At 36.6% G+C, this 24,659-nt stretch overlaps 1 protein-coding gene across 1 annotated transcript in view; it reads left to right on the top strand.

The window, feature by feature from the left end:
- Positions 1-24,659, top strand: part of HECTD4 (HECT domain E3 ubiquitin protein ligase 4) — a 666,929-nt gene that overhangs the window by 310,382 nt on the left and 331,888 nt on the right. The window contains exons 23-28 of the mRNA XM_053699752.1: positions 4,656-4,819; positions 13,545-13,778; positions 15,308-15,500; positions 19,598-19,702; positions 21,265-21,353; positions 22,687-22,862. Of these exons, the coding sequence (XP_053555727.1) occupies positions 4,656-4,819; positions 13,545-13,778; positions 15,308-15,500; positions 19,598-19,702; positions 21,265-21,353; positions 22,687-22,862 (961 nt within the window). The remainder of the gene's footprint in view (positions 1-4,655; positions 4,820-13,544; positions 13,779-15,307; positions 15,501-19,597; positions 19,703-21,264; positions 21,354-22,686; positions 22,863-24,659) is intronic.

A 24,659-nucleotide genomic window follows, 5' to 3' on the forward strand; every position in this document is an offset into this window, starting at 1 on the left:
GTGGGGTTGAAGCTACGAAATCTTTCCGTAAGACTTCTAGTCTATTTGTTATCTTTTCCGGTTCTAGGAAAGGCCAGAAAGCTTCTGCCATTTCTTTGGCATCTTGGTTGAAATCTTTAATTCATCTTGCCTATGTTGAGTCGGGTAAAATTCCGCCTCAGAGAATTACAGCTCATTCTACTAGGTCAGTATCTACTTCCTGGGCGTTTAGGAATGAAGCTTCGGTTGACCAGATCTGCAAAGCAGCAACTTGGTCCTCTTTGCATACTTTTACTAAATTCTACCATTTTGATGTATTTTCTTCTTCTGAGCAGTTTTTGGTAGAAAAGTTCTTCAGGCAGCGGTTTCAGTTTGAATCTTCTGCTTATGTTTTTCGTTAAACTTTATTTTGGGTGTGGATTATTTTCAGCAGGAATTGGCTGTCTTTATTTTATCCCTCCCTCTCTAGTGACTCTTGTGTGGAAAGATCCACATCTTGGGTATTCATTATCCCATACGTCACTAGCTCATGGACTCTTGTTAATTACATGAAAGAAAACATAATTTATGTAAGAACTTACCTGATAAATTCATTTCTTTCATATTAACAAGAGTCCATGAGGCCCACCCTTTTTTGTGGTGGTTATGATTTTTTTGTATAAAGCACAATTATTCCAATTCCTATTTTATATGCTTCGCACTTTTTTTCTTATCACCCCACTTCTTGGCTATTCGTTAAACTGATTTGTGGGTGTGGTGAGGGGTGTATTTATAGGCATTTTTAAGGTTTGGAAACTTTGCCCCTCCTGGTAGGAATGTATATCCCATACGTCACTAGCTCATGGACTCTTGTTAATATGAAAGAAATGAATTTATCAGGTAAGTTCTTACATAAATTATGTTTTTGTTCTTCCAACCTGGACTGTGTTTTCAACAGATGCAAGTCTGACAGGTTGGGGAGCTGTTTGGGGGTCTCTGACAGCACAAGGGGTTTGGGAATCTCAGGAGGTGAGATTACCAATCAATATTTTGGAACTCCGTGCAATTTTCAGAACTCTTCAGTCATGGCCTCTTCTAAAGAGAGAGTCGTTCATTTGTTTTCAGACGGACAATGTCACAACTGTGGCATATATCAATCATCAAGGAGGGACTCACAGTCCTCTGGCTATGAAAGAAGTATCTCGAATACTGGTATGGGCGGAATCCAGCTCCTGTCTAATTTCTGCGGTTCATATCCCAGGTATAGACAATTGGGAAGCGGATTATCTCAGTCGTCAAACGTTACATCCGGGAGAATGGTCTCTTCACCCAGAGGTATTTCTTCAGATTGTTCAAATGTGGGGACTTCCAGAAATAGATCTGATGGCTTCTCATCTAAACAAGAAGCTTCCCAGGTATCTGTCCAGATCCAGGGATCCTCAGGCGGAAGCAGTGGATGCATTGTCACTTCCTTGGAAGTATCATCCTGCCTATATCTTTCCGCCTCTAGTTCTTCTTCCAAGAGTAATTTCCAAGATTCTGAAGGAATGCTCGTTTGTTCTGCTGGTGGCTCCAGCATGGCCTCACAGGTTTTGGTATGCGGATCTTGTCCGGATGGCCACTTGCCAACCGTGGACTCTTCCGTTAAGACCAGACCTTCTGTCGCAAGGTCCTTTTTTCCATCAGGATCTCAAATCCTTAAATTTGAAGGTATGGAGATTGAACGCTTGATTCTCAGTCAAAGAGGTTTCTCTGACTCTGTGATTAATACTATGTTACAGGCTCGTAAATCTGTATCTAGGAAGATATATTATCGAGTCTGGAAGATTTACATTTCTTGGTGTCTTTCTCATCATTTTTCTTGGCATTCTTTTAGAATTCCGAGAATTTTTCAGTTTCTTCAGGATGGTTTGGATAAAGGTTTGTCTGCAAGTTCCTTGAAAGGACAAATCTCTGCTCTTTCTGTTCTTTTTCACAGAAAGATTGCTAATCTTCCTGATATTCATTGTTTTGTACAAGCTTTGGTTCATATAAAACCTGTTATTAAGTCAATTTCTCCTCCTTGGAGTTTGAATTTGGTTCTGGGGGCTCTTCAAGCTCCTCCGTTTGAACCTATGCATTCACTGGGCATTAAATTACTTTCTTGGAAAGTTTTGTTTCTTTTGGCCATCTCTTCGGCTAGAAGAGTTTCTGAATTATCTGCTCTTTCTTGTGAGTCTCCTTTTCTGATTTTTCATCAGGATAAGGCGGTGTGCGAACTTCTTTTTAAATTTTTACCTAAGGTTGTGAATTCTAACAACATTAGTAGAGAAATTGTGGTTCCTTCATTGTGTCCTAATCCTAAGAATTCTAAGGAGAGATCATTGCATTCTTTGGATGTAGTTAGAGCTTTGAAATATTATGTTGAAGCTACTAAGAATTTCCGAAAGACTTCTAGTCTATTTGTTGTCTTTTCAGGTTCTAGGAAAGGTCAGAAGGCCTCTGCCATTTCTTTGGCGTCTTGGTTGAAATCTTTAATTCATCATGCTTATGTCGAGTCGGGTAAAACTCTGCCTCAAAGGATTACAGCTCATTCTACTAGGTCAGTTTCTACTTCCTGGGCATTTAGGAATGAAGCTTCGGTTGATCAGATTTGCAAAGCAGCAACTTGGTCTTCTTTGCATACTTTTACTAAATTCTACCATTTTGATGTGTTTTCTTCTTCTGAAGCAGTTTTTGGTAGAAAAGTTCTTCAGGCAGCTGTTTCAGTTGATTCTTCTGCTTATAATTTCAGTTTTTTTTCATTATAAGATTTAAACTTTATTTTGGGTGTGGATTATTTTCAGCGGAATTGGCTGTCTTTATTTTATCCCTCCCTCTCTAGTGACTCTTGCGTGGAAGATCCACATCTTGGGTATTCATTATCCCATACGTCACTAGGCTCATGGACTCTTGCTAATTACATGAAAGAAAACATAATTTATGTAAGAACTTACCTGATAAATTCATTTCTTTCATATTAGCAAGAGTCCATGAGGCCCACCCTTTTTGTGGTGGTTATGATTTTTTTGTATAAAGCACAATTATTCCAATTCCTTATTTTTTATGATTTCGCACTTTTGTCTTATCACCCCACTTCTTGGCTATGCGTTAAACTGATTTGTGGGTGTGGTGAGGGGTGTATTTATAGGCATTTTGAGGTTTGGGAAACTTTGCCCCTCCTGGTAGGAATGTATATCCCATACGTCACTAGCTCATGGATTCTTGCTAATATGAAAGAAATGAATTTATCAGGTAAGTTCTTACATAAATTATGTTTTTTCGTACTTTAGTTTATTTAATTGTTTATAATTGTATGTAGTTTAGGTAATTAATTGAATTATAGTGTACTGTTAGGTGTAATTGTAACTTATGTTAGGTTTTATTTTACAGGTACTTTTGTATTTATTTTAGCTAGGTAGTTATTAAATAGTTAATAACTATTTAATAACTATTGTACCTAGTTAAAAAAAATACAAACTTGTAAAATAAAAATAAATCCTAAAATAGCTACAATGTAATTATTAATTATATTGTAGCTATCTTATGGTTTATTTTATAGGTAAGTATTTAGTTTTAAATAGGAATTATTTATTTAATTGTAGTTATTTTATTTAGATTTATTTAAAGTATATTTAAGTTAGGGGGTTGTTAGGGTTAGGGGTTAGACTTAGGTTTAGGGGTTAATAACTTTATTATAGTGGAGGCGACGTTGGCGGCGGCAGATTAGGGGTTAATAAATGTAGTTAGGTTGCGGCAACGTTGGGGGGGGCAGATTAGGGGTTAATAAATATAATGTAGGGTTCGGCGATGTTGGGGGAAGCAGATTAGGGGTTCATAAGTATAATGTAGGTGGCGACGGTGTTCGGAGCGGCAGAATAGGGGTTAATTATAATGTAGGTGGCAACAATGTCGGGGACGACAGATTAGGGGTTAATAAGTGTAAGATTAGGGGTGTTTAGACTCGGGGTTCATGTTAGGGTGTTAGGTGTAGACATAAATTTGGTTTCGCCATAGGAAACAATGGGGCTGCTTTTTTGCAGGTGTTAGGTTTTTTTTTCAGCCGGCTCTGCCCCATTGTTTCCTATGGGGAAATCATGCACGAGCACGTTTAGCCAGCTTACCGCTACCGTACGCAGCGCTGGCATTGATGTGAGATGTGGAGCAAAATTCTGCTCTACGCTCACTTTTTTGTGGCTAACGCCGGGTTGAAAGAAACCTGTAATACCAGCGTTGTCTTAAGGTAGCGTTAAAAAAAAAAAAAGGCTTGTTAGCACCGCGCCTCTGTTACCACAAAACTCGCAATCTAGCCGATAGAGATTAAATATGATACAACAGGAGTTTTGCACGAGAATACAAGCCGAGGCCCACGACAACCACAAATGTGTTCAAAATTAAAGAGACTTACGGGGACGCACAAATGTTTGATTTTTTGCTAATACCTAGAAATAGTATTACTCTGAAACGACTGTACCCATTTGGGGTTAGTTTTTGACTGTTATTTTTTCTTGTGAGATATTGTGTTCTTGAGAATTGTATCATCAAACACATGGATATTCTAAGTCGGAATGTTTGAAAAATGTATATTTTATTTGTAAAATTCAATAAAAACAATTTCAACATAAAAGATAATATTACTATGGGTGATACAAATGCATATTGATTTTGTGCTTTTGCAGGAATCTTCAGAGGATGTATCTGGTGGCTTACCGTTTCTGGTGGACTTGGCTTTAGGCCTGTCTGTCTTGGCTTGTTCTATGCTGCGCATCTTATACAATGGTCCAGAAATTACCAAAGAAGAGTTGACTTGCCATGACCTTTTGCGGTCAAAGCTTTTACAGAGGTAATTGATTAGCTGTCCTTGTCTCTTGATTGATATTTAATTAATAATATTTTTATTGAGGGAATAAGATACATACACTTTTTATAGTAAATGCAATATGGCAGTTAATCACATCATTTCTGGTTTTAGTTATATAACAATATTGAAAATCCTCCTTTCTCTTGTTAAGTGTATCCAGTCCACGGATCATCCATTACTTATGGGATATTCTCCTTCCCAACAGGAAGTTGCAAGAGGATCACCCAAGCAGAGCTGCTGTATAGCTCCTCCCCTCACATGTCATATTCAGTCATTCTCTTGCAACCCTCAACATAGATGGAGGTCGTGAGAGGACTGTGGTGTTTTATACTTAGTTTATTTCTTCAATCAAAAGTTTGATATTTTTAAATGGCACCGGAGTGTGCTGTTTATCTCAGGCAGTAGTTGGAAGAAAAATCTGCCTGCGTTTTTCTATGATCTTAGCAGAAGTAACTAAGATCCATTTGCTGTTCTCACACATTCTGAGGAGTGAGGTACTTCAGAGGGGGAATGGCGTGCAGTTTTGCCTGCAAATAAGGTATGTGCAGTAAAATATTTTTCTAAGGAATGGAATTGACTAAGAAAATACTGCTGATACCGAAGTAATATAAGTAAAGCCTTGAATGCAGTGATAGCGACTGGTATAAGGCTTATTAATAGAGATACATACTCTCATAAAAATGTGTTTTAAAACGTTTACTGGCATGTTTAATCGTTTTTTAACGTACATTGGTGATAAAACTGTAATGTTAGTATAGCCTTAAATGCAGTGAAAGCGACTGCTATCAGGCTGATTAATAGAGATACATACTCTTATAAAAATGTGTTTTAAAACGTTTGCTGGCATGTTTAATCGTTTTTTGACATATGTTTGGTGATAAAACTTATTGGGGCCTAATTTTTCCACATGGCTGGCTTAAATTCGGCTTCCCACTGTTGTAATATGAGTGGGAGGGACCTAATTTAGCGCTTTTTTGCGCAGTTAAAATTACAAAATGAATCATCCAGATTCCCTCAGCAGTCCCATGATTACTACAGGACATCTCTAAAGGGCTAAAAAGACTTCCAAAATCGTTTATAGGGAAGGTAATCCACAGCTCAGCTGTGGCAGTTTTGTTGTGCCTGTTTAAAAACGTCTGTCGTTTTTTTGATCTGTTTTTTGCATTAAGGGGTTAATCATCCATTTGCAAGTGGGTGCAATGCTCTGTTACCTTATTACATGTACTGTAAAAATTTCGTTTGATTTACTGCCTTTTTTCACTGTTTTTCAAATTTTGACAAAATTTGTTTCTCTTAAAGGCACAGTAACGTTTTTTATATTTGCTTGTTAACCTGATTTAAAGTGTTTTCCAAGCTTACTAGTCTCATTATTAGTCTGCTCTAACATGTCTGACATAGAGGAAGCTCTGTGTTCATTATGTTTAAAGCCATGGTGGAACCCCATCTTAGAATGTGTACCAGATGTACTGATTTCATGTTAAACAATAAAGATCATTTTTTGTCTTTAAAAACATTATCACCAGAGGATTCTGTCGAGGGGGAAGTTATGCCGACTAACTCTTCCCACGTGTCAGACCCTTTGACTCCCGCTTTAGGGACTCACGCTCAAATGGCGCCAAGTACATAAAGGGCGCCCATAGCGTTTATTTTACAAGACATGGCAAAGGTTGTGAATAATACACTGGCAGCGGTATTAGTCAGACTACCTGAAATTAAAGGAAAGCAAGATAGCTCTGGGGATAGTTACAGAGCATACAGACGCTTTAAGAACCATGTCTGATACTGCCTCATAATATGCAGAAGCTGGGGAGCTTCGGTCTGTGGGTGATATTTTTGACTCAGGGAAGATGATTTAACCTGATTCTGATATTTCTACATTTAAAATTTATGCTTGAGAACCTCCACTTGTTGCTCAGGGAGGTTTTAGCTGCTCTGATTGACTGTGTACAATCGCAGTGCCAGAGAAATTGTGTAGACTGGATAAATACTATGCAGTGCCGGTGTCTACTGATGTTTTTCCAATACCTAAAGAGGTTTACTAAAATTATTAATTAGGAATGGGATAGACCAGGTGTGCCGTTCTCTTCCCCTCCTATTTTTAGAAAAATGTTTCTAATAGTTGCCACCACACGGGACTTATGGCAGACAGTTCCTAAGGTGGAGAGAAGAGTTTCTACTCTAGCTAGCGTACCACTTACCCTGTCGAGGACAGTTGTGCTTTTTTAGATCCAATGGATAAAAAATTAGAGGGTTACCTTAGGAAAATGTTTATTCAACAAGGTTTTATCCTGCAGCCCTTGCATGCATTGCTTTTGTCACTGCTGCTGCGGCGTTCTGGTTTGAGTCTCTGGATGAGGCTTTACAGGTAGCGACTCCATTGGATGAATACTTGACAAGCTTAGAGCTCTTAAGCTAGCCAATTTCTTGTTTCTGATGCCTTGGTTTTTTTTTTTTTTTGTCTAAACTAACGGCTAAGAATTCTGTTTTTACTATGCTGGCGCGCACAGCTCTATGGCTTATATTATGGTCAGCTGTCGTGACTTTACTAAATAAGCTACTTAACTTCCCTTCAAGGGGCAGACCCTATTGAAGGAGATTATTGCTAATATCACTGGAGGAAAAGGTAATGCCCTTCCTCAGGACAGGTCCAAATCAAGGGCCAAAAAGTCTAATTTTCGTGCCTTTCGAAACTTCAAGGCAGGCGTGGCATCAATTTCCTCTAAGCTAAATCAAGAGGGAACTTTTGCTTAGTCCAAGACGGTCTGGTGACAACCTGGCCTGGAACAAAGACAGCATGTAGAACGGCTCCCTATCCGGTAACGGATCCTGTAGGGGGCAGACTTTCATTTTTCGCCCAGGCGTGGGCGAGAGAGAAAGGCCCAGGATCCCTGGGCATTGGAAATTATATCCCAGATATATCTTCGGGATTTCAAAGCTTTTCCCCCCCAAAAAAGGGGAGATTTCCCCTTTCACAATTATCTGCAAACCGGATAAAGAAAGAGGCATTCTTACACTGTGTACGAGACCCATCCAGTTCCAGGGGAGGAACAGGGATAGAATTTTTACTCAAATCTGTTTGTGGTTCCCAAGGAGAGGGAACCTTCAGATCTATTTTGGATCTAAAGATCTTAAACCAATTCCTTAGATTCCATCATTTAAGTTGGAAACTATTCGTACCATTTTAACTATGATCCAGGAGAGTCAATAGAGGACTACAATGGATTTGAAGGATGCTTATCCTCACATTACGATGCATAAAGATCACCATCGTTTTTCATGTTTGCCTTTCTAGACAGGCATTACCAGTTTGTAGCTTTTTCCTTTGGGTTAACTACAGCCCCAAGAATCTTTATGGAGGTTCTGGGGTCGCTTTGGCGGTCTTTAGACCGCGGGGCATAAAAATGGCCCCTTATTTAGACGACATCCTGATACAGGCGTCAAACATCCAAGTTGCCAAGTTTCATACGGATGTAGTAATGGCATTTCTGAGATTGCATGGGTGGAAAGGGAACAAGGAAAGAGTTCTCTATCCCCAATCTCAAGGGTTTCCCACCTAGGGATTCTGATAGATTTTGTAGAAATGAAAATTTACCTGACGGAGTCAAGGTTGTCAAAGTTTCTAAATTTCTGCCGTGTTCTTCATTCCATCCGCGCCCTTTGGTGGCTCAGTACATGAATGTAATCGGCTTAATGGTAGCGGCAAGGGACATAGTATTGTTTGCACGCCTACTTTTCTGATCGCTGCAACTATGCATGCTCAGTCAGAGAAACGGGGATTACACAGATTTGTTCTCCTGTTAAATCTGGACCAAGAGATCAGAGATTCTCTTCTCTGGTGTCTATCTCGGGTCCATCTGTCCAAGGGTATGACCTTCCGCAGGTCAGATGGGACAATTGTTTTAACAGATGCCAGCCTTTTAGGTTGGGATACAGTCTGGAACTCCCTGAAGGCTCAGGGATAGTGGACTCAGGAGGAGACCCTCCTTCTAATGAATATTCTGGAACTGGGAGCGATATTCCATACTCTTCAGACTTGGCCTCAGTTAGCAACTCTGAGGTACATCATATTTCAGTCGGACAATATCACGACTGTGGCTTACATCAACCATCAAGGGGGAACAGAAGTTCCCTAGGGATGTTAGAAGTCTTAAAATAATTCACTGGACAGAGACTCACTCTTGTCTATCAGCTATACATATACCAGGTGTTGAGAACTGGGAGACGGTTTTTCTAAGTCGTCAGACTTTTCATCCGGGGGAGTGGGAATTCCCTCCGGAGGTGTTTGCACAAAATCAAGCATGAGAGTGCTTTGGCGTTTTTTGACAGCGCCTGCGTGGCCACGCAGGACCTGGTATGCAGATCTGGTGGACATGTCATCCTTTCCACCACGGTCTCTGCTTCTGAGACAGGACCCTCTACTTCAGGGTCCTTTCAACCATCTAAATATAACTAATCTGAGTTGGACTGCCTGGAGACTGAACGTTTGATGTTATCAAAGCATGGCTTCTCCGAGTCAGTCATTGATACCTTAATACAGGCATGAAAGCCTGTCTCTAGGAAAATTTAACATAGATATGGTGTAAATATCTTATTGTTATGAATCCAAGGGTTACTCATGGAGTAAAGTCTGGATTCCCAGGATATTATCTTTTCTCCAAGATGATTTTGAGAAAGGATTGTCAGCTAGTTCCTTAAAAGGACAGATTTCTACTGTCTATTCTTTTGCACAAGCATCTGGCAGGTATTCTAGACGTTCAGGCTTTTGGTCAGGCTTTGGTTAGAACCAAGCCTGTGTTTAAAACTGTTGCTCCGCCATGGAGCTTAAACCTGGTTCTTAAGGTTCTTCTAGGAGTTCCGTTTGAACTTTTTCATTCCATAGATATCAAACTTTTATCTTGGAAAGTTCTTTCTTGGTAGCTATTTCCTCGGCTCGTAGAGTCTCCGAGTTATCTGCGTTACAATGTGATTCTCCTTATCTGGTCCTCCGTACGGATAAGGTAGTCCTACGTACCAACCTGGGTTTTTACCTAAGGTGGTATCTAACAAGAATATCACTCAAGAGATTGTTGTTCCGTTCTTGTATCCTAATCCTTCTTCAAAGAAGGAACGTCTATTACACAATTTGGACGTGGCTCGTGCTTTAAAGTTTTTCTTACAGCTACTACAGATTTTCATCAAACATTCACCTTGTTTGTTGTCTATTCTGGACAGAGGAGAGGTCAAAAGACTTCAGCAGCCTCTCTGTCCTTTTGGTTAAAAAGCATAATTCATTTAGCTTATGAGACTGCTAGACAGCAGCCTTCTGAAGGGATTACAGCTCATTCTACTAGAGCTGTGGTTTTCACTTGGGCCTTTTTAGAAGGAGGCTTCTGTTGAACAGATTTACGAGATGGAGTCTTGGTCTGCGCTTCATACTTTTTCAAATTTAACAAATTTGATACTTTGCTTCTTCGGAGGCTATTTTTGGGAGAAAGGGTTTTTTACAGGCAGTGGTCACTTCCGTTTAAGTACCTGCCTTGTCCCTCCCATCATCCGTGTACTTTAGCTTTGGTATTGGTATCCCATAAGTAATGGATGATCCGTGGACTGGATACACTTAACAAGAGAAAACATAATTTATGCTTACCTGATAAATTTATTTCTCTTGTAGTGTATCCAGTCCACGGCCCGCCCTGTCCTTTTAAGGCAGGTTTAAATTTTAATTAAACTACAGTCACCACTGCACCCTATGGTTTCTCCTTTTTTTGTCTTGTTTCGGTCGAATGACTGGATATGACATGTGAGGGGAGGAGCTATATAGCAGCTCTGCTTGGGTGATCCTCTTGCAACTTCCTGTTGGGAAGGAGAATATCCCATAAGTAATGGATGATCCGTGGACTGGATACACTACAAGAGAAATAAATTTATCAGGTAAGCATAAATTATTTTTTTTTTCAGTCCCCATAAACAGTAGTGCAGATCACTGTTTCAGTGCTCAAAGAAAAAAACAATGGGGTAAACATGCATCATGAAACATAAATAAGAAATTACAAAAGAACAAACCGCATCACATAAAGAAAAATAAACAAAATATGAAGAAACTACTCGGTTCCAGAGGATTAGGAGTAGATGCGTGAACCAGGACTGGATACGATATTGATACATATCTCACAAAAGCAAGCAACTGTCATATTATAAATCTATATGAGATGTCTTAAACGACTTTAAACATATATTCTTAACGTGTTGTTGTACATCCCTCTCCCAGTCATTAAAATATGGAACGGACCCCAGTTCAGAAAACACACAACTCACAGTATAAACCTTCTATTAAAGCTTCGTTCTTGTTATTGACTTGTTATGGTATGTACTGGACTCCCCCTCCCAGGTCCCGGCCGCAGACCACGTGGGGGGGGGGGGGGCACTTTGCTATTTCTTACAAGAACTGAGGCTGCTTGCAAGGTATGGATCCCTTTTTTCAAATGTTAGATTATGCCCCCCTAGGAGCCACCCACCAAACCCAACGGGAGACAAATAAAATTATAAAAGGGTATGAAAGCTATTCTTTAGCCACTTACAAGTTGTCAGTGTGCGTGTACCGTCCATCCACTCTCTATTTAACGCAGCAACAGGGGTGCTGATAATTAGATGATTAGAGAAGTAGAGATGCACATATACCTAAACTTATTCTAAAAACATTTAAACATACAAGCTCTTTGCAAGAAGAACACTTAATACAACAAAGAGGAAACCAAAACAATTAACATTTTTAGATGTACAGTGTTGAAATATATATAGCTATACCGATCATTTATCAGGCTGGTTTTAGGAAGTCCCAACATTGATCCGTGTTAAACTGTTTATATGAGTTCCCTTCCTCTGGGTAGGAAAGCTTGTCTGGCTGCAAGTGCAAATTTTCTAGTGATATAGATTGTGTGTTATCCGCGGGCTTAGTGTAGCAAGAGTTTCTTTTGATCTCTTGAATAAACCTTCCCTCCACACCAAGTGCACCAAGCATCGGTATTGACCGAGACGAGATAGTTAGCTTCCTGGTACATTTCTTGTCGACCTGTTTTTGCTTAGACAACAAAGCATCCTGTAGGGTCGAGTTGATTTTTTGATTTATTTCGGTCGTTAGTGCTCTAGTCTTCATCCGAGTCAGCTTCACTCTTGTCGTGACCTGTGAAGGTGTTGCCAAGTCAGGGTTAATTTCTTTGCTGCTTATGAGAGGGGAGGCCACGGGGGCGCCCCTTTGACATGGCCCCATCCGCCACACAGATCACCTCTGCCTCTTCTGACTTTGACCCTGTATTGGGCTTGAACTGTTGTAAATTTGCAAAAAAGTCCCATGGAGCCCTATGTATTAGGCCCAGAAAGCAATGTTCTATCTTTTCCAGGGTAACCTTTAAACTGGCTACGCAGCTGGGTTCTTTCTCGGCGCCCATCTTTGTTGCGTTGTAGCAATTATCTGGATAAACTTAAATTCGTTATGAAAGAGTCTGCTTACTTTATAAACCTGTGAGAGTGTGAGTTAAATTTTCTATGTCCAGTCCTGGCAGGAAACCTCGGAGAACCGAGGGGGGTAGCGATACCTGTCGAGAGCTGCCGCTCCAGACTTGTTCTGCCCGACCTTGAGCTCCGGCTTCAAAAATACAGCTACTGGCTTGAATTATTATGTTCCATCCACTAGTCCAGCGTAGCTGGTCTCTTTTTGTAGTTGTTCACTGTGGTAGTTATCCTAAACCAACGGTTTGCTGGATATTCAGCTAGAGCACCAAGAAGATGCGACCGTCCACAGTCGCTATTCGGACACACCCCCTTGATTGATATTTAAAATGAAGATTTGCAAATTACCCCAAGTATAATTTATATGTTTATTATATGGATGATTACAAATTTTTTTTTTGTATTGGTGCTATTCATGGTTTTTTATATTTGTAGATTTATCATTGTGTTCAAACTGTGAAGTTTTACTGTAAAACATTTTCCTAAAGTTCCATATGTTATATTTCAATATGCGTTTGTAGCTTTTAACAAAAACACATTTAAACATGTGTGTTTTCACTGTTTTAAATCTATTGCTTTCATTTTTCTTTCTATTGACTCCAAGTTTTTCAGTTTACAAAATTCTAGAGAAAGTACTGGATTCTTTACTTATTGTTTTGCAAAGTTACTATTACTCTTTTTTTTATTGCAATGTTTGATATACTTCTTCCTGATTATATGTAAAATATATTTATATATGTACAATTTCTTTAACACATTTAAAACATCCCGTTTAGATGATTTAGCAGGGGGGATGTTCTGGAACTTTTATCTGTACATGGCCTTGGCATACTTCTGCATGTGTGTGTCTGCGTGCATTGGTTTCTATATATAAAGATTATATATATATATGCAGACAGGTGTCTCTGTACACACTGAGTTATAACATTTTTTAACTCCTATTTTTGTACTACGATGTCTTTTAAATCTTGGATTATATTAAAATCTTTCACTTTTTAAGAGCAGGTGTCTTTGGACTGTTTTTGCGCTATACCTTAATTTCTTTGGATTTATATATATATATATCATTTATTTTTTTATCCTGCAGTAGGGAATTTTGCAGTGCTATACAAATAAATTCTAATAAATTATGCTAATAATTATGCTGTATATTTGATTGATTGATTACAAAATGAGACTTGGTTTTATATATGTGACTTCATTTTATATTTTTTCTTTTAAGATGTCAGTGGCAAGTAGAAGCAAATGGTGCATTATCGCCAGCTCTCACCCCTAGTCCTTCACCGTTGCCTCTTACCATAGATGAAGACAGAGAGTTTACTTACCCGTCTGATATCTTGTTACCACCAGTTGGAAACTATTTTGAGCTACCTAGAATTAGGCTGCCTCCTGGAATTATGATCAAACTCAGGGAAATCTCTGGACGAGCCCGACCACAGTTCAGGCCAAGTATAAAGTATGTGCATGATAAATGTAATGTTTGTGAACCAATATTATATAGCTTATATAGCTTAGTATAGACCACAGCTTGTTTATTATCAATTTGTAAGTTACATTTTTAAGAAAGAAATGTAATAGGAAATGGATACACAAGTACTAATGAAATATAAATTATGTACAGAAAAACAAAAATAACATTGGGAGTGATAATACATTTTTTATAGACACTTGAAAGATGTCATCATATCAGTACTGAAACCATTTAAACCTGTAAAGTAAATGTGCTGCGTCAGTTACATTATACTACTTTGAGTTTAAATGTGTTGGAGGCAAACACTTTTATCTAAACTACTCCAGCAATTGTATTTGTTCCAAAAATATCCCACTCCTTCAGTTTTTAAGTTAACTCTTGGTTACTCTTTACAGTACCATGGAAAACTGACTTATAATCAACACTCTTTAAATTGAGATTGTAATCTGTGTTGAGAATGACTTTGTCTGCTGTATCTATTAACCTTGTAAATTTAGGATTTACCAAGCCATTGAGCTTCATGTTTTTGTTATCGATGGAAATAACTAGTGGTGAATTAATGTAACATATTTATATTGTTAACTAATATAAATTTTCTTAAGCAGCCAACATGTAACAAACTAAAGAAGAAGAAAAACCCAAGGCGAAGAAAAGTTATTTAGATGATGAGCCTTGGAAGGATGTTGTTTGTTTTCTTATATAGTTACTGTTTGTTTTACCCAAAAAAAGATGTTAACTTAATGGGAATTTCAGTGGTATCACGAAGTACACTCAAAACTCTTAAAATACAAGCATCCAATTTTAACGGATAATTAGCAGCTGAAAAATAATGGCTTTTTTTCACCTTCCTTAATGGTACTTATTATATCATCCTTAGAAAGATGAAAAGCTAATCTTTCTAGAAGTGTTGCTTATGGTTTATTGGCAAACTGCAATACTTGCAATAGAGTTAGACTTCTAAAGTTGTTCATTGTAAACAATGAAAGATCAAAACTTGTTAAACAAATACGTGCAGCAATGTTTTTAGTTTTCTTTACTTTACAACATGCCTGTTCCTTCTAAAATATCTGTATTTATCTTGTCCACTATGTCAACATTTCTGACCTCTCATCTAATCCAATGAAATGAATCCTTTCTATCTATAGTATACCTCCGCAAACACGGCCCACTTTTATTCATTTCTAGGCGCTAGGTTCTTAATGCCAAAATAAGAAATGGCTCTAGTTCAAGTCGCTCTCTACAATCAGAAAGTATATAATAACAAAATCTCCCAAGTAATTTAAAATGCATTGAGCGCTAAATAATTTTAAATGCTTGACAGCTTTACAAGACTCATAGAATATCTGGCACTAACTTTTTTTTTTTGTGTTATTTGCTTTATTCTTAGAAAAAGTTTCCATAAACTGACCATAATCAAGTTATGTTTCTCATATATTGATAGCTACAAAGTTATTGATAAATATGTTGTGTTTGAGGTGTAATGCTGATATCTTTGTTGTCATCCTTGTACTCAGAGAAGTTATTCAACCTGATGTGATGGAAGAAATGGTTGTGTCCTGCGTCATTAAACACCTCAATTTAGTTGACGCCTTGCAGTCTTTGATAAACTATCAGTACCGAGAGGATCATCTAGAGGAGTATGACTTACTTTGCAAAATTATGGGTGAAACCTTCAAGAAGCTGAATGCAATGGAAAGGCAACTTCAGGTAACAATCTAAAGACCCACGAATGAAAAGCTTTAATAATTTAATGTTTCTTGAGTAAGTGTTGTGTATATATTTTAATTAGGAATTAGCACAATGCATTGATCTGTGCTTACTTGCCTTACTATATAAATATCTTTTTAGTTTTATATTTTCTTTAATTTATTGAATTGAGTTTCTGTGGTAATATCTTTTCTTTCCTTAAATATGTCCTATATCCTTTATCAGAGATTTGTACAAACATTTTTTATTACAATACCAACATAATTTGCAGTGTCTTTCTTTACTGCTGTCAATACACCCTTTAAAAGCAATAACGTGTAACTAAAAATAATAATTAAGAAAAATCAGAGTGAAGAAAAACATAGCCAATGAGAGTATGAATTTAAAGTAACTGGACCAATCAATGAAGTCATAGTACCCATAAACTGTAAATAAAAATTGAAACAAAATCCTGATTAACTTCACTTGCTTTTGCCACTCACTGAAAGTTAAGTGTTTAACATTTTGTGGCTCCAGCATTTTCTATGATTTTATTTTTTCTTTTAACATTCTTTCATGTATATATTTTTTTATGTTTAGAACTGCTGCTACTTAAAGGGACATTAAACACTTTGAGATGATAACAAAAATGATAAACGGTGTGTGTGTGTATATATATATATATATATATATATATATATATATATATATATATATATCTTAACCTCTGCCATATATGTTCATTGTTTATTTTGTCCCCTTTTCCTGTAATTCTTTTCTGAAATTGTATTTCCATTCAGTTCCTGTTAGAAATGGAAATGCAGAACACCGAAATCTAAGTTACAGCATGGCAGTGCCCATTGCTTTATAGACAATAAAAGTTTACACTTATTTTGTCAATATTTAAACAACTATTAAAACTATTCTCAGACTAATCTTTTCTTTGAATGCATTATTCTATAAAGCATTTATTTAGGGTTTAATGTTCCATTAATACATTTTTATGTTTATTTATGCATACATACAGATGTATGCAACATTTTGGGAAGCACTGACTATATAACATTTTGTTGCTTTTTGGATTTTAAAGAAGTTGAACCAACCTCTGAAGTGAACAAAATTTAAATTTGAATGCATTGTTACTATTTGTGGCATTCAGTACTTAATAGCACCACCTTTTGCAGAAACCAAAGCGTCAAATACTTTTTGTAACCAGGTAAAAGTTATTCTTTATTTAGTGAGAAATGTGCTATAACACCAATGTGTGCTTATCAAGAAAATAAAATAAAATGTGACAATGGTACAAGTCCTCTGTAAATATATGTTCACAAATAGTCTTCTTGCTCTTTAAAACCTCAAAAGAGAAAGAAACAAACTTCCATAGGTGCAGCTGTATAATCACACTGGTATTCAGCAAAAGGGACCAGTACTTACATGAAATAGAGCTACGTTAGCTCTAAGTATTGAGCTCAATAGGGATGAATCTCAGGTGAAAGTATTTCCAATTTATTGCCACAATGTATTTAAAAACAATACACAATCAGTCTGGGGTCAGGTTTTCTCTTCAAGGCACATACTGTGTATACCATTACAGCTTTAACATCTAGGATATCACTAATTCCGTAACAATGTAACAGTTTGGTTTACAGGAGTGTCCTTAGTGAAAAGGACAAAGCCGATAGGTGAAACGTATGTTGGACGTCACAAGGAGAGGCAGACTCTTCACTAAGGACACCCCTTTAAACCAAGTTATTACATTGCTATGGAATTAGTATATATCTATGTGTGTCAAAGAAAATTCGGGTCTCCTGTATGTATTGAATACACACTTTTTTCCATGTTGAGAATATCCAACTTTTCAGCCCTCCCACAATCCTCTTCTTCTATGCACCAAAAAGCTGTCACCGAATTGAAATTGTTTCCAAATTATGTAGCTTTCTTGATGTATACTGCCATCTTGTGGACACTACAAAATTACAAACGTTGCTTCTATTTTTCTATTATCTATTTTTCCTTACTACATGGGAAAAAAATCATAGTAAATACAATCTGGTCACCATGCTCATATCATCATATATACAGAGATATTATACCAGTAGAAAAAGGCTCCATACTTAAAGCTAAGCAAATTCTATACTACAAGAAACAAGATGTTCCTGTATCAGGTGACAGCCATCAGCAAGTCACAAAATGCATATTGGTATATACTGTGCCACTTCTGCACATTCTCATTAGGAGCTGTTGCCTCAGAAAGTGTACATATAACAAGAATGTGCACGTCTTGGTAATGGAAGTAGATTGGAAAGTTGTTTTTAATTGCATGCTTTATCTCAGTTGTGAAACTTTAATTTTGACTTTAGTGTCCCTTTAATAAATTAGGGTATTTTCTTGATGCATTCTTGTAGATAATTATCAACCTATTTTGATTTAGAGAAACTATTTTTGATATTATTGACTTCCCTGGGGAGCTTGTAAAGTCTTTTGTGTATCTTGGGTAATATGTATAATACCAGCAGTTGTAATCCTCTCCTTTTCTGTAAGCTAACCATTTGATACACCCATTTGTAAAATTGTTTCCAACATCTTATGATCAACTGTCGGATTTCTAGTAAGAAAATAATTATTTCTATCATTTAGTTGTCTTAAAGCTTCAGATCTATAATCCTTATGGTTTATGAGTATTATACTGCATTACGTGCAGGTGGATCAAACTGACTTGTACTTGCAACATCTTACACTTTATTAGCAAAATATTTTCTGAGTCCTTCAAAACTTAAATAAATCTACTATTACACAAAACATTTTGCCCTTCGATCTAAGATGATAACTTGGCCCCCTTTTAAGTACTTAAAGATGACCTTTTACTTTGTCAGTTCTGCAGCGTGTCATACGTGAATGCTCTCTGCTTGCCTCTTCTGTTTCACTTGAGTCCTCTTCCCTTGATGTCAGCTTGTTTTTGCCTAAAAGGCTCCCCCCATGGCTTCAATCATGTTGCTTCCTGTGGATCTCAAATTTAAAATGAGAGAAAGTGTATGTACATGGATACCTGGGAGCGATTTTTCTGCCTCTCCTTCGTTCCAGCTCCCCACTCCAAGCTTTAGATGGTCCCCAGAAAGCTTTGCTTTTGTTATATCTTTGTTTTACTAGGATGTCATTTACAAATTTATTTGAACTGTTTTGATATTTCTGATTGTATTGCTACTTTAATATAGGGTCCCAACCACAGGACAATCTTTCAGAAGCAATTGAGTCCTCTATAAGGAACCTTATGACTCAAGATAATAAACAAGTGACAGAATAATCAGATTTTTACCCAACAGTAAATGTTGTACAGTAATTGTTTTATTAATTTATTTCAATGCAAATTTAATTTATCCGTTTCAGTCTCAATCATTTGACCCACTGAATTCTTTAAGCCTTCTTCTATCAAGATTCTGCAGTTCTGTATTTCCTGATTCATAAGCTTCTGTAAATAGCATTCATTTGGTTGTCTTTTCCTGGAACAAGTTTGCCAGTTTCTTCTGAACCTTTGTCATACAGCTTTGGAAGTTGTTTTTCTGGACTTGTGTTTGATGTTTTCAACATTTCCTTTTATGCTTAACATTTTTAACATTCACAGCAAGCAAGAAAATGGAGGTATTTGGGGAATCTGGACATAAAGACTGTGCTTCTAAATACAGTAGAATTGTACAATAAACAAGTGCCCTAATGAAAAGACAGATTAATAACACTTAATCTGAATTTCAAATAAGCAGTAGATTTTTTTTTTTCTGACAAATTAATTTTTTCCCTATTTGCCGGTTCACGGTATCATGTGACAGACATCAGCCAATCACAGGCTAGTATGTGTTTACCCTGTGAACTTGTACACATGCTCAGTAAGAGCTAGTGCCTCTTAACGTGTGTCTATAAAAAGAATGTGCAAAATTTGATAAAAGAAGTAAATTGGAAATTCCCTTCAAACTGTATGTTCTATCTGAATCATAAATGTTTAATTTTGATTTTAGTGTACCTTTAATATTTCACGCAAAGAAAGTTTTGGCTTGATGTTTTTAGGTTGCTAAGTGATGTGATTCAAGCAACCCCCTCTATCTCACTTATTATATTTATTCTTTTAGAGTGTTGCAGAGTTAGAACAGAAATGGCAGAATGAAGTGGATGATGCTGTGAATGGAAAACTTGAAAACAATGCTCCTTTCTTTTATGACTATCACTTTAATGAGGTAAGTTAAAGGGACAGTATACACCAATTTTCATTTATCAGCATTTAAGACACTACTATAAAAAATAATATGCAGTTACTGATATAAAAATCCAGTATAAAACCTTTTAAAAACTTACTTAGAAGCTCCCAGTTTAGCACTGTTGATAAGATAAGCCTTGGACACCCACTGAAAGGGGCTGATAGCAACCCCCGCTCCCCTCTCGCCTGCATATGAAAACAGTAGACCCATTATACAAACAGAAGCAGTCTGTTTACATCAGTATGCATCTAAAACGTTGGCACTTGGTTAGGAGTCTGAAAATCAGCACAATGTTATTTAAAAATAAGCAAAACTATACATTTTTACAAAAACACACCCAGATGGGCTATATAAATGGGTCATCTACAAAACCTTTATGCAAAGAAACATCTAGTGTACAATGTCCCTTTAATCATCCTTCTGAAGGATAGAAATATTGGTGGTTATATGCTAGCGAATAATGGTGCTTCTCTAAAAAGATTTCAGTGTGGTATTTTAAACTGAACTAGAGGTGCTTTTTGTCTCTACAACTGTTTGAGTTTAGTGTGTACAGATATGACCTAAAGTGAACCATAATATTAAAGGGCTTTTATGTATGCATATTATATATCTGCAATGAAGCACTTTGTTACAAAGGTTTGCATACAAAATAAACAAAAGCATTTAAAATGATAATTTTGTTAGGAAAATGTTCAGTACAGAGGCACACCCCTTGAAAAGCTATTTGAATGTGTTCTCCTTATATGTTTTCGGTGGCCAATGAGGGGCAAATATAAACACGCTCTTCCACTGATCAAACAATATTTGCTTAGCATTTAGCTGCAACAGGGTTCTTAATTCTTTATGATGCACCTCATCCTCTCTGGTGTTAGTGGACAGAACACAATATAAAGGAAATAGTGGGCATAAATACATGGCAAAGTTGTAGGTTTTTTATTCATTTTTTCTTAAACACCACTTAATTAAGTATGTTTTATGTGTTGTTGATTTCCCTACAAATATAATAAGGACACATTAATACATTTATCAATTTATCAAGAAAGGGGGTCTAATTTTACAATTTGTTTTAATCCGCATAGCACGTGTTGTGTGGATGCTTAGAGTCTTAGCTTTGCAAGAAAGAGAAAACCAGAGTTAGAGAGGTATATATTAGTTTATCATCAACAGCATCTAATAATATAGTGGTCTTAAAGAACGTGTCATTATTTGGCCTAGAGTAATACATTAGAAATGCTTCTTTTCAATACACGATCACCACTCCAATAATATAAAATGAATGACTAATTACCGTATATAAATTGGTATTTATAAGTGACAAGTGATATTTTTTTTACCTGAGAATTCAGTTCATTACATATGCATTTTTTTCCCTTGCGGCTGTACAATCTCTACATACATTTGACTCCCATGTATTTTTTAAAAAAATAGGTGGTCTGTGTTTATGTACTTTCCTCTTGTTAAACATACAGGCTGCCTGTTCATTGATCAATCGATCACTATCTTATAAAAAACATTTTTTCATGTTTTATCTTAACCTGCAGAGCAAAATTAAAGAACTGGAGTTGTTATGTTCAATTAAAGAAAATCCCTACGATGCAAGTGATCCAGAAAGTATGGTTCTGTCATTACGGTAAGTAACATTAATAACTGTTTCAGAATCAAATACATACAATAGTTTTATACAATATAATGTTTATCTAAACTACTGTTAATAGAAACCAACATGCTGTACCCCTTAACAACCAGGGATGTTTTACAGGTCAGACCAAAGTTTGCTTCATCTTTGTTGTGTTGTATTTGTTACAGCCTCTATGGTCGGTTCAGGGGGATGTATGGGTGAAACACAATGAGGGAAAGTGACGATTGGCTGTCTGCAGATGCACCATGAACCCAGAATAAGAGGGACAATTCCAGTCAAAATTGAAATGCACATAAATGAACTACATCTTTGAATAGAAACCTATTTGCAATATACATGTATTGTCAAACATGCTTCTAGTAAAAGTTTTCACTGTTTTAGTGTTATCATTTTTCTCTGCAAACGCACATGAAGCATAGCTAGATATTCTCAGTGCACCAGCATTTTAAATACTGCAGCTACTGAAAGAGCCAGTGGGGCTTGACATGTCAGCAATGATGCAAATTGAGTCATCGCCAGATGACACAAGCACCCTAGGCTTTCTGAGAAAGTGCTGTTTTTTAAATGCGGAGCATACTTAAGTACACTCTTGCAACAGCTGTAACTTTTACTTGAAGCATTTTTGCTTATACATGTATATAGCGAAATACTTCTATTCAAATGGAAATGCACCATACATTACATTTTGCTTGGAATTTCCCTTTAAGATCTGTTCATTTGAAGTTTTGGAGGCTTAGAACAGACACCTGTCAAGAACTTCTGTTGTGATAATACGTAAAAGAAACATAACTCAGTATTGAAGATAAAACATTAGTGCATTTCAGTTTTGAATAGACATGTTTGCAGTACAAATATATTAGTAATAATTATTCTATTCATCACTGTTATCACATTTTTAACCAAAGCTTTTGTTATGCACGGAGCTTACGTCTTGCACACCCTTCTTTGGGGATGATGTAAAGTGATTCATTGATAAGACAATGAATGCTTTCTGTGAGTGCATTTGATTTTCTTTTTAAGGATTTTGCTGGTATTTATTTTATATATAAATAGTTTTCTGATGAATGTCTATTCTTGTGCTGAAAATAAAACACTTTTTATGATTGTGGGGCATGCGCTGATCCACCTATAAGAATCATATGAGTCAACCATGTTGTAAACATGGGAGCAAATTGTCCCTAGGGTAAAAGTGTGCACAAGCATGTACTTCCGTATTTAAATAGCTTAAACATAACAATAAAGTGTTTGAACATATGTATATAGTGCTCTTTAGTATGCAAGATTGATTTGTTTTCTTTAATTTTCCTTTATTTGTATTCATCAGTGAGAAGTTTTTCCATGAAGTGAATTCTCTCGTTCAGAAATCATCACATCCCATGGCTAAAACAAAGACTTTGGTGAAGAGTTTGATGAACAGAGCAGAGCTGCTTTTACATGTCACAATTGCAGCCCAGTCAGGAATAACCAGAAGTATTTCAGGCACACCCACGGAACCCCCAGGTATACACAAGCAGTGTTAACATGGATTGTATATTTCTAGAATGTCCACACTGTTATTTAAAGACACTGATGTGTTGTATTTGAAAACGTGGGATTTATAAACTTGGTCTATAAACCATTAAGCAGAAGTAGATTCAATTATAAGAGAAATTGCCTATTCATTTGCACATCACAATCATTCATTTTGTGAAATGTTCTTACATTACTGCAGGGATGTTGTCACACATTTGTCCACAGATAATTACATGGGAAACAATTTAGCAAAATAAGTCAACAGAAAAGCTGAAATTGTAATGTACATATGTGTTAAAACAAAGCTGATTAGTGCTACTATGGAATTATTTCCCTATATGTAGTCAATATGAATTGTTTGTTTATTCACTTTGTTTAAGGTTCATTTAAGAGGTAATGCTTAATGTATTTTTCCTTTTATTTTGGATCATGATTACTTCACAATAAAATGACTCCAGAGCATATATTTAACCTTGTACACCAGGTGCACTCTTGAGTCAGTTCTGTGCAGGACACAGCCTGTGAGTGGTGGCTACGAGCTTATGCTACTCCTTATAGACTCTCAAAATGTCTTCTGCTCATGAACATCAATGCACTGAGCTCCAAATAGGTATTTTAACAATGTGTTAATCCCTTTTTTTGTGGCTTAAACACAGTTACTTGCAAACATGCGTGCAATAATACAATTTCTTTAAACATTTTATTATTGCATTAGAATTCATCTTTAAAATTGCTCCATTTTTAGTAATTAATTGGAGGTTTTTGCACATTAACTGGTCAGGTTCCTAGTGTTTGCATCTCTTTAGGGAAGATGTTAAATTAGCAATCCCCTATCCCAGGTGTATTAAATACATACATCATTTTGGACATGTTACAGGTAACAGGGCAATGCTGCAGGGTACTCACTATATCATGATACACACTACCTAGGACTGCAAGTCCCACAATCATCTGCTGCCAAATTCTGCTACTGAGCATGTCTTAAAGGGACATAATACTCATAGGCTAAATCACTTGAAACTGATGCAGTATAACTGTAAAAAGCTGACAGGAAAATATCACCTGAGCATCTCTATGTGAAAAGGAAGATATTTTACCTCACAATCTCCTCAGCTCAGAGTAAGTTCTGTGTAAAAAGTTATACCCAGCTGCAGGTAAAAAAAATAATAAAAAAAAAATGAAGAAATGAACAGCAGCCAATCAGCATCAACAGTGCTGAGGTCATGAACTCTTTTACTGTGATCTCATGAGATTTGACTTAACTCTCATGAGATTTCATGGTAAACTTCCTTAAACTGAATAGGGAAATAAGATGAATGTTCACGAATGCTCACTCCTTTGCCTGTCCCAGGACAGCCATACTGATTTGCTGCTTAGAAGTCCTTTACAATAGGATATGGCTACTGAGGAACTTTTGAGGTAAAATATCTTTCTTTTTTACATAGAGATGTTCCGGTGATATTTTCTTTTCTTTTTTTTAAAATATGTTTTCTTTTATTTTTTATATAATACAGTATAACAAAAGAAAAAAATAGTCACAACAAATACATCTTTGGTAATTCAGGACATAATGATAAACATTCATATTGTAAGAACATATTTCTTGGAGCTATTACCCAAATGCCCTTCGCTAACAATTTCTTCATCTTGTGCTAAGACTCTGGGGTCTCATACAGTTTAGCAAGTCATAAAGAGTTATGCAAAAGTGGGCCCCACATGTATCAAAAAGTGTGCAGCTGGGTCCGGATTCTGTTCTGAACTGAAGTATATGTTCCTTGTTTAGAC

Source organism: Bombina bombina, chromosome 2, assembly GCF_027579735.1.
Source record: "Bombina bombina isolate aBomBom1 chromosome 2, aBomBom1.pri, whole genome shotgun sequence".
NCBI classification, from domain to species: domain Eukaryota; kingdom Metazoa; phylum Chordata; class Amphibia; order Anura; family Bombinatoridae; genus Bombina; species Bombina bombina.